The 11,689-nt window shown below is 39.7% G+C and overlaps 1 protein-coding gene across 1 annotated transcript in view; it reads right to left on the reverse strand.

Moving 5' to 3' along the window:
- The window catches only part of EIF4B (eukaryotic translation initiation factor 4B), a 25,830-nt gene that overhangs the window by 13,498 nt on the left and 643 nt on the right, over positions 1-11,689 (reverse strand). Inside the window, exons 2-4 of the mRNA XM_007448275.1 lie at positions 3,729-3,866; positions 2,254-2,462; positions 205-321 (exon numbers count right to left, since the gene is read on the reverse strand). Of these exons, the coding sequence (XP_007448337.1) occupies positions 205-321; positions 2,254-2,462; positions 3,729-3,866 (464 nt within the window). The remainder of the gene's footprint in view (positions 1-204; positions 322-2,253; positions 2,463-3,728; positions 3,867-11,689) is intronic.

Here is an 11,689-nt window from a genome sequence, read left to right on the forward strand (position 1 = left end):
AGGCTCTGCTGAACTTGCAGAAGGGAGGTGTGACGTGCTAGATGTTGAATATTAACCGGTATATTGATAAATAATCCAGGCTTTTCTTTGTAGGTACTATGGGAATCTTCGAAATAGCTACTGACCTGGCCTAAAAACTATCAGTTTGATAAACACAAGAGATGTTAGCTCCCAGCCCTCACCCCCCACCGTTAGTTTATTTACCTCTTCATTGAGGCTCAGGGCAGTGAACAAGGAATCCAGGTCCTCAAACTCAGCATAACCAAAACCTTTCAACCTCTCAGGATTGCTGGGTTCACGTGGTAAACGCACTGCACTGATCTAAGGAGGAAAGAAACAAAAAATATTTCCTAATTCAATGCTCTTGTTCATTTGTCTTCTTCCTTTTTTTTTTTTTTTTTTTTACCATTGTGTATGCAATGGATTTCCCTGAAGAATACCCAAGAACCTGGCTCTCTCCAGGAGGAAAACCGGTACAGAGGGATACAAGAGAGACTTCATCGTATACCCGTATACCTGTATATACGTATACATCATATACGTATACATCGTATTCAATTTGAACAATATGAATTTAACCTTTAAAAAACTAAGGAGTTCAGTGTATTCCTTGTACCCCTGACTTCTGCTTCACTCTACATTTCTAGTTTTTAGTTGTTTTTCAATTAAGAGGAACTTGCCTGTGTTCCACAATTAGTTTATTTCCAATTTTTGTCTCTCAGAAATTTGACTCAGTTTTTGCCAAAAAATTTTCTGGGCAGTATATTTTTTGGCAAGCTGACTTATCTGAGAAACATTACTTATTGTCTTCATATATTAATAGCTTGGCTGAATCAAACACTGGATTGTAAACCCTCACCATACTTACCCCTTCTGCCGAATTCTGAGATGGTAAACCACTGAATTGTACTTTTCACTTTTTAATGTCTGTTTTCTTACTCTTTTTACTTATTTCTTCATTTCTCCAATATTTTGCATATATTCAAGCTATCTTTTACATCACTGATTTGATACTTTATTCTGGGCTCCTGAGATATAGATTTTGTCACAGTCGCTTTTAAATTCTAGTTTAACTCAACTTATGAGGAGAGCAGGAAAAGGAACAAAATAAAAAGGGAATAAAATAAAAGGAAGTAGCTACAGACCAATTCTAGAGCATAAAGGTGAAAAGCCTGAACAGGCCAGAGATTATTCAACACTCTACAGAAGAAAGAGGCTACTAGAGAGGAATGAAAACAGGCCATGCTTCTAGATGTACTACATAATTAAACAGAGAGTAAAATTTGTAAGTTGTGACCAAAATTAATCACACAAGAAAAGCCAGCTACAGAAGTTGATGGCCCATTGCAGAGAAGAGGATCTAGTAAAGAAGTCAACCAACATAGCAAAAGCGAAGGAAGGTTGACATATTTACACTGATATGTATAAAACAGGTAACTAATAAGAACCTGCTATATTCATAATAATAAAAAAAAAAGCGAACGAGGGAGGGACTTCCCTGGTGGTCCAGTGGTTAAGAATCCATCCTCCAATTCAGGGGACGTGGGTTTGATTCCTGGTCGGGAAACTAAGATCCCATGTACCGCGGGGCAACTAAGCCTGCGAGCCGCAACTAGACAGCCCAAGCACTCTGGAGCCCACAACTAGAGAAGCCCGCATGCTGCAATGAAGACCCAACGCAGTCAAAATAAAAAAGTGAAAGAGGGAGCAGATTCTTAGAAGAAACCTAGTTTTTAATGTCTTCTCTTCGGCAAAGACTCTGGAGAAAAACCGAATAGAACTGGAAATTATTACTCATTCTTCCATTTTTGAAATCGTAAGTATTTTTTCATCAGTTTAGAAAAAGGATTCTTAGCACCTCATACTCACTTTTTCGTCTTTCTGGAAACTTCTAGGTGTTTTCAAACATCCTGCCTTAAGCTTTTTAAGCAAGCCTGTGAATTCCATTATATGTGAACAGACATAAACGTTTAACTGGGTATGTCCCCTTTAAATTTCATAGAGAAGGGATATACAGTTTTGAGAGATTCTCTCTATATCAATAAGGTATTAAATTTGCTAATAAGACTGTTCAACTGGTTTTGGATGAGAACATTCTCAGCCAAAGGGCCTAAACACCACTAAATTACATACCTGTTTCTTCCAAGTATAGACACAACCTCAGATCCTTTCTCAACACAGAAATTCAGAGACAGTCACTACCCATACAGTACCCTCCATATCTAGTTAATTGCCTAAAACCTTTACACTTACATTTAATCCTCTAAAGAATTCCTTAATGGAGTCTTCTGTCACATCATAGGGCAGGTTCCCTAGAAAAGCAGTGTAGGGTGGTGATTTGGGAAGACGGCTCCGGTCGATATTGGGTTCCCGAGCAGCCCGTGGAGCAGTGGGCAGGATGGAACGGTCAATTGGAGGTGCCCTATACACGTCATCATCATTACTATGCCAAGTGGTTGAAACTAGGATAGAAAAGTAGACGTAAGAAATTAGAAGAAACTTCCCTTACTGCCACTGTAGAATAAGAGGACATATGCTAAGCGCCAAGTATTAAATAAGCTGTATCAGGAAATAAACAGATAAAAAGGGTAGGGGGGGTTCAGCAATAAGGACCCTTTACAGACAAAATGCTTCTGAAATGTCAGGATCAGATAGCAATGCAAAGACTCAGTACTATTTACTGTCTCTGTTTCTAAGTATTTCAAGGCCTTTCAAGGCCCAGGCTTTTGTTAACAGAATCATAACACTCCTTATGCAGCAGAGAAATGAGAGAATATCAATCACTATTTATGGAATGTTACCATGTGCCAGGTACTTCATATTCATTATATCCCAACTTACCTTTATAATAATCATGTGAGTTTGTTTCCCATTTTACAGAAAAGGAAACTAAGATTTCAGGAAGGTTTTGTAACTTGCCCAAGGTCACACAGATGGTAGTGCAGTAGGATGGTAATCTTAGTGGAGCTAGGAGATACTGTCCCTACAGCACTGCCCATGAATTTGTACTTCAGGTATCAACATTTATGGAAGACATGATCTAGATGAAATTTCTTGTTACAAAAAGAGGTCACAAAAGAAAAAGTATTCTTCCGTTTGCAATTAAAGCTTTTAGAGAAAAATGATGGGTGATCGGACTTATGTCATACCCAACGATTTTATAGCTCCTGCCTGTTCCTGGCTATTCCTTGAAGGCACAGAACTTATTCAAATGATACCCCAATGACTCTTCTGCATTTTCCCACCATAATTCCTATTCCTATTCCTTTCCCTCAGACCAGTTCTGTTTACCCAGGGACGCCCTGACTTCATACTAAAAGCTCTTAAAACAAATTATTCCTTGACTCTTGAGTATAAAGACCGTATAGGTTATACTGCATATTACTTTATGAAGACATCATAGAATTTCAGAACTAAAATGAAATAATCTAGTCCTTACTTTACAAATGAAGAAAATAAGGCTTAAAAGGATAGTACCCTGAGAAAACCCTGTTACTACAATAGCCAGAATTAGCACTAAGCTCTCTTGAATCACCACTTTAGCCCCCATCACAAACTCCTAGAGCCTAAACCTAAGATTCCACAAAATACATAAACATAAGATTGCAGGTTCCACAAAATTAGTTAAATTCCTTCCCAATTACACGTGAGAACCATTATTGTGGAACAGATTTTGTCTACAAGGTAATGAAAATTCCAAACATGACGGAAAACAAAAGAAAAGTTACCATCTCCTTCTAGGTCATCTGTTTCATCGGCCCAGCTGACTGGTTTGGGGACATAGGTGCTTCCTCCACCAGTCCCTCCATCCTCAGCCAGGAAGTCTGTTAGGGAGATAGTCTTCCCCTTCTTATTCTTCTTTTTTGCTATTTTAAAAGGGCCAGAGAAAGATTATTCATCAATACTTGGGTATTTATAGAGTTGTACAATGCACTATTGTTAAATGTATTTATAAAGAAAGCAACAATAAAGGCCCATCAAAGGTTCAGATTGTGGTACATTTCTGTGAAAGAATTCCATGCAGATATAAAGGAGAAAGCACAATGTACTGGCACAGAAAGTCCAAGATGTGAAAAATAAAAAGTTACAGAATACGTATTATGTAAGTCCCCCTTTCTTTTAAATATTTATTTATTTATTTTTGGCTGCGTTGGGTCTTTGTTGCTGCGCGCGGGCTTTCTCTAGTTGCGGGGAGCAGGGGCTACTCTTTGTTGCAGTGCGCGGGCGTCTCATTGTAGTGGCTTCGCTTGCTGTGGAGCACAGGCCCTAGGTGTGCAGGCTTCAGTAGTTGTGGCATGAGGGTTCAGGAGTTGGGGCGCACAGGTTCTAGAGCACAGGCTCAGTAGTTGTGGTGCATGGGCTTAGTTGCTCTGTGGCATGTGGGATGTTCCTGGACCAGGGCTCGAACCTGTGTCCCCTGCATTGGCAGGTGGATTCTTAACCACTGCGCCACCAGGGAAGCCCCTATGTAAGTCCCTGTTGTTTAAATATACGTTATGCATACGGATACAAAGGGGTCTAGAAGGGTTTTCAAACTTACTCTGGGAGTAAAACTGAGGTGGGGGCAGCAACCTTTTATTTCCTACTATATTCACTTGTGTAGCATTTGAGATTTTTGCAGGTTACTACATTTACTGCTCCTGGGGCACAAAGAAATAAAACAAAATCCCTATCCCTAATAATATATTCTGTTATGACACTTTGGAAAATTGTTTGATACTCGTAAAATAACCACATGAGGAAGGAATCATTACTATCAATTTACAGAGAAGGAAACCAAGTCTCAGAGCGGTTAAATGACCATCCTAAAGTTACAGCGATATTAGACGGCAGAGCTAGAATTAAACCTAAGGTTTTGGATACCAAGTCTAGGGCTCTTCCCATGGGAGCCCCAGCCCCTAAGAAGCTTGTTACTAGTTCTATGGCAGGTTATCACAAGCAGGGCAAATGTACTCACTGTCATTTGAAAGTGTTCAAATTGTAAGACTCATATACACAGCTCGATTTCTCTGCCCTCTAGGGAAAAAAAAAAAAAAAAGATCTCCTTCCCCACCTTAATACCACATATGAAGATGAGATATTATACTAAAGGGAAAACATGGGAAATCCCTAAGAACCAACAATTCAAATGTTTCCCATGGTTATGAAATCTTTAGGAATCTCTAAATGGCTCCATTTAGTGGCCTGACCTTGGTTCTTTAACTCTCCAGTCCTCACAACTTCTGAGATGGCACCCATCAGCAGCTAATGCAGAAGAGTTGAAAAGGACTAACTGAAGTTCCAGAACTGGCCCCAAGAGGATGAAGAATCTGTAACTCGATGCACCATTTGCTTAACTGAATGAAGATTGTTCTCTCACCTGGTACCTGTCTTTCCTTTAAAATACCATTAAAGACCTGCTTGCTACCAATGTTATGAACATTCTGGACACAGTATGAATTAAATTCATATATAAAACAAAGGGAAAAGGGATTCCTCAATCAAACTCTTATTATTATTATGTTGGACTTGACCTCATTTTGCACACTGAGATTATGGTCTCAATGTGCAAACCAGACGAACCTGGCTGTAATTATACAGAGAAAAGATGGTCTTGAACGTGAAGTTCCCATGTCTCTCTCAAGTGACTTAACACTAACCCTGCTCCAAAACTATAATTTATGATCACCAGGTTATATTTTGGATCTATCATATGCTTTGAAAGAAAGCAGCTATGCAAAGTTTAAGTCCTATAGCACTGATATTGCTCCTAGCTCATATGCAAAGGCCTAGGGGAAATTTTAATTTGAATAAGACATAAAGCATACCTCTGTGGTAGAACGCTTATAATGTATAGGCTTATTTTAGTTGTCCAATTTAAAATTAAGTGTCTGTGACTAGTATGATGCTAGCTACAGATCTTTACCTTCATGGGGCTTAACGTAGTATCATGATCTGTCTGGTCACTGAGAAAATAAAAATAGAATTGGTGGTCAGTCATACAATGAGGTCAAGTCCAACATAAGAATAGTAAGAGTTTGATTGAGGGATTCCTTTTCCCTTTGTTTTATATATGAATCTAATACCAAAACAGCACAGTCTGGAATTAACCTGCCCTTTGGTCTGATTCTGGCTTACATCAATTTTCTAAATCAGAGTTTCTCAACTTTTACCCCTTGACTCCTGACAAACAAGTCTCACACTCTCCTTTAATGTTATTTGAAATTTCAAAACAATAAGTATCATGACAAAGAAAAATATTAAAGCACTGTTTTAGAATGTCTTTTCAAATCATACATCTCCCTCTCCCCTGATTCTGTGACTGGCCCCTCCAAAAACTTCTGGCTGAGAATCACTGTGGGATGATGGACAGTCTTCAATTAAAGACAGGCTAAAATTCTTTCACAAGATCCCTAACTTCCGTTTCTTTAAATCTAGCAGCACCATTGACTCAATCACAATATAAGCAGCAGATTTAAAGGAACAAGCCTTTAAAAAGTAAAATGAATAAACCTAAATGTTTGCTCCACTCTATTTTATTTCAGTAACCGAGAAACAATGTTATCTAAATCCTCCTTGTGCTTTGCTCCTTCAATATCTAGGTCCATTCCATGTTTAGGATTTCAACAATGTTCTCTTCTTTATTAGTAAAGCATCATTTAATGCTCTAGGGGTATCAGTTCCTTGATACAATGATTGAACTGGTCCAACTCTTAGTTTTCTTTTAATCTTATGTGAATTGGTTAAAGTTAAACCAACCACCTGATAAACAAAACACATTCCAATTACTTAAGACCAAATCCACATGGACTAAGAGGGAAAAAAATATATGTCCCAGAAATTTTATTAAATCCTCCAACTGCCTGCTTGTCTCATTACAATTGTAATTTATTCACTAAGTACTAGGTTCTTGTGAAGGTCTTTATATACTCATCTAGGTTAAAGAAAAGATCTTACAATTAGTCTTAATTAAAAAAACAAGTTTTGTTATGACTTATAAATACTACAACTGATCAGCTTAACTCTTTGTTTCTCAATTTCTGCATCAGTGACATTTGAGGTTGGGTAATTCTGTGTTGGGGGGCAATGGGGTGTCCCGTCCATTGTATGATATTTAACAGCATCTCCAGTCTCGACTTAGATGTCAGTAGCAAGCCCCCCACCCCACCGTGACAAAAATGTCTCCAGACATTGCCAAACGTCCTCTGGGATGGGTGAGACAAAACTGCCCATGATTGAGCGCCACTGCTCTAAGTGGTAATTTCATATCAATAAATAAGTACACAAAAGGAAACGTTAGGCCTATATAAAGCACATCAGCAGAAAAGTGACCCCATTAAACCAAGTCTTCAGGACTATCAGGCTGTAGCAAGTAAAAACTGCTTCCTTGATTTTTCTCAGAATGTTTTCCTGTTATAACTCCATTGTATTAGTAATAAAAGCACCAACTGACAGACACTGGAGTGATAAAATCTATGGAAGTGCTGTTTTCCTCAAACAAAACAGAAGACACCTTAAAGTACTTTAATCAATAAAGCTTATTTGTTGTACAATGCAGCCCTACTTCTCCATCTTTCTTAAACTAGTATCTCTTATTTAGGAAGGAGAATTCACACAGCTCTTAACATTCAGATAAGGAGTTGTCAAAAATTAAGTTTCTTAATTTTAGATCTTGCCAGACTAAGTCCCACTTATTTTACAGGGTTATCAAGTCTTCTGAATGTGTTAGCAACTACAGACTAGGAGGGCTTCCCTGGTGGCACAGTGGTTAAGAATCCGCCTGCCAATGCAGGGAACATGGGTTCGATCCCTGGTCCGGGAAGATCCCACATGCCGCAGGGCAGCTAAGCCCGTGCGCCACAACTACTGAGCCTGCGCTTTAGAGCCCACGAGCCAAAACTACTGAAGCCTGCGCACCTAAGGCCTGTGCTCCGCAACAAGAGAAGCCACTGCATTGAGAAGCCCGTGCACCACAAAGAGCAGACCCCGCTCACCGCAACTAGAGAAAGCCCATGAGCAGCAACGAAGACCCAATGCAGACAAAAATAAATAAACTTATTAAAAAAAAAAAAGACTAAGGCAGAAAGTGTCATAAAAACCCGTACAAGGGGCTTCCCTGGTGGCGCAGTGGTTGAGAGTCCGCCTGCCGATGCAGGGGAAACAGGGTCGTGCCCCAGTCCGGGAAGATTCCCACATGCCGCGGAGCGGCTGGGCCCGTGAGCCATGGCCACTGGGCCTGCGCGTCCGGAGCCTGTGCTTCACAACGGGAGAGGCCACAGCAGTGAGAGGCCCGCGTACCACAAAAAAAAAAAAAAAAAAAAAACCCGTACAAAATCACAGCATTATTCATAATAGGCAAAAAACTGGAAACAATCCAAATGCCCACCAACTGATGAATAGATAAATAAATTGTAGATGTCCACACAACGGATTTGTCAATAAAAAGGAATGAGTACATCCTACAACATGGATGGATGAACCCTGAAACATGCTAAGAGAAAGAAGCTAGCAATAAAAGTCCACCCACTGTATGATTCCATTTATATGAAACATTCAGGATAAGTAAATACAAAAACCCAGTAAGATTAATGGCTGGTGAGGGGAGAAGAGAAATGACTGCTAATTGGCAAGGTGTTTCTTTCTGGGAAGTGAATCCTGCCAGTCTCCAGAATTAAAAGCTAATTAACGATCAACAAATATTTCCTTAAAGAAACAATACTGTATAAATGCAATCTACTCAAATACCAGAGTGCCTAGAACTGAACTAATCTGCTGATTAGAGCCCAGCACAAAAAGATGTTTCATACAATGCAGTACAGTATCATGATGTTGAGAGGCTTCAACCTTTACTATGCTACTGTTTAGCAGAGTAGAGAATAAAGTCTAAGTCAGGACCAATAAGCTCCACCACCTTGATTGCTATGTTCAGTTGTTATGGGACCTCTCTTCTCTGTCCAACTTCTTCATCTTGACACAATCTGAGGAAAATGCCACACTGCCTTTTCCTTACCTCTCCACACTACTCAATTTGATCACTTACATAAAATATATAAAATAAGTGTCCAATACAACATCACGCAGATAGATCACTGCACAAAGTACTTGCAGCTTTTCTATGAGAGGAGCTATAAAAATTCAAGAATAACTTCTTGTTTTGGGCATTTTCCTACCATTAGGACCACAGCAATATCCATTACAAATCTAAGAAACTGACTTTGGTGTGTGCACTTATAAATGTACATACACATACTTAATTACAAACAAGCAGTTAAAAAACAAACAAACAAACCCCAAATCCTTAATTCTTTCCCCCATGATCAGGAAAACAAATTCTAGGATGTTTTGAGACAAATACAATGTAGTACGGTATCCTATCTCAAGCTATACATGGTATGTGACATACCTCAAAGCTGTATAAAAGTATATACATTTTTTTAAAAGTGACATTACTTAGAAATACGATGTTTTACCTTGGTACTTCTCTCTGTATTTGTACTTGAATTTTCATAAGGAGTTTTAACCTTGGCCTTCTGAATCTGGGTATCTTACTCCCAGAATAACAAACATGATACAGGAAGGGATATGAAAATAGGTAATATGTGAACAGCATATAATAGCAACCACTGAAACTATTTTTCACCATAAGGGTCAGAATTGTATGAAAACAACCATTGGACACTATCCTCACCCCATAAAAAATAATCAAGATGCCACATATAATTCTGGAAAGTGTTATGCAAATGAAAGGCCTTGTGTGGGCATAGATACACTATTTACAATCTCAAAGCAGTCTAGTCTCAAAAACTGTTAACCCGTATCAAATACATTTGATCCCCCATAGGTAAGGAGAGTAGATTCAATAGTCAGCTCTGGGACACCTCCTGTTCTTGAAGTTCAATAATGGGTCACACTGGATACTGGTATTACTGCAAATAATTTTTGGGTCTCACTTAACAGTAAAAGAGGTCTATGAAGTTTTATCATGTATTTTCACCAAGAAAATGTAAGATCTGTTTTTTCAACAAGACACCAGGCACCCTCAAGAAGTATACTGAAAATACACTAATTTTACGGACTCATTAATACAGTCATGTGGGAATACTGGTCACTCAACCAAGTCAATGCAATGGGAAAGGATTCAAAGTGGGGAAAGAAATTTGATAGTTTCTCAAGGGCAGACTGTCAGATGCAACCTTGCGCCCGGATACTAGCATAAGTGTAACTTACACATACTACACAAGCTAAAGATTCATGGAACCGAATGAAATGAGATGAGGGCTGCCAGGCAGGTAAAGTGGAAGAACAGGAGGAGACCTCACTAAGCACATCCAGTTTAATCAGTCTGGATTTCACTCAACTCTGTAAAATGAAGGACAGATTGTTAATGGTGTCTTCCACCTCTAAAAATTCCACACAAGTTTTGAGAAAGGGAATACAGGCTTTTCTCTATGACATTAGATTTAGATTATGACACTAAGCCATCAGGATGGCAAATTCAGGCCAAATAAGTAGTTCAGATGAAGCTCTTGGGCAGCATCCCAAACTTAGGATGACATGGAAGCCAACCTTGTTAGTTCCAAGTTGATAATGGAGAAGAGCGAGAAGTTTCAAAGATTTCGACCTTACTCTGCTATCAGCACGCAGCGTGACCATGAACGAATCATTTCATCTTCCTCAGATGGGAGACACCAATATCTGCCTATGTTATCTCACAAAACATCAAATTATACAACATACAAAAAAGTGCTAGGTCCACGTCAAGCACTACACTAATAAAAGGTATTATGTTCAAATGCACCTCAGTTTCTTCAAAGACATACATCTCTATGCAACAGAGGAGAGAAATCCTTGGTGAGAAATGAGTGTCCGGAGATAACAGTTGTTCAATAAATGTTTTGTAGAATGCAGGGTCATGCCAGGGAAAAGAGACCATATCTGCCAAACTAAAATTACTGCTACAAAATGTTGGCACAGCTAAGTCCATCAGAAATGCAAGTAGACTTGCATGTCAGTGATATTCCCTCTCCCAAAGTCTAAAAAAGAAATCAACTCCAACCACTAATATTCTAAAAGCACCCCCAAGCAGTTGTGCAAATATCTTCCAAAAAAAAAAAAAAAGCCCAACTCCACCACTGGGGCTATCAAAACTCGACCAAAATCAAAATGGAAGTTGTCAAGGGATCAGATCTTGCTCACCATTATATCTCCAATACCTAGAATCGTGCCTGGCACGTATATAGCTCACACTCAGTAAAAATGTGTTGACTGAATAAAACAGCCTAGAAGAAATGTAGGTCTCCACCCTGTTTCTCTCCTCCAACACGTGGGCGCCCCACACCGGGTTCCCCATCCCCATCTAACTCCAGTAACTTCAACCTCCAAATCTAACACATTTACCCTTGTATAAATATAAGGGCCGGGTCACACTCTAACAGGGGAAGGTCAGAAAATGGAAGGACCTATAAAGAATGCAACACAGGTGCGTAAACCTTCCCATCTGGGCTCTCGCGCGTGCTTTTAAGGAGCGCCCGTCTCCACTACCCTCGTCTCTTCTACCGCGCACGCGCACTGCCGCCTTCCCCCGCCCCTCCACCGACTCGCGCTCGCGTTCTAACTGCCCCCCCCTTATTCCCTGCCCCCACTCCCGTCCGCAAAGGCCTCGCGCCTGAGACCTGGTCTAGTGTGCACCCGTCCGCGCGCCAACCGCCTC

This window comes from Lipotes vexillifer, unplaced genomic scaffold (assembly GCF_000442215.2).
Source record: "Lipotes vexillifer unplaced genomic scaffold, Lipotes_vexillifer_v1.1 scaffold2700, whole genome shotgun sequence".
Taxonomy (NCBI): domain Eukaryota; kingdom Metazoa; phylum Chordata; class Mammalia; order Artiodactyla; family Lipotidae; genus Lipotes; species Lipotes vexillifer.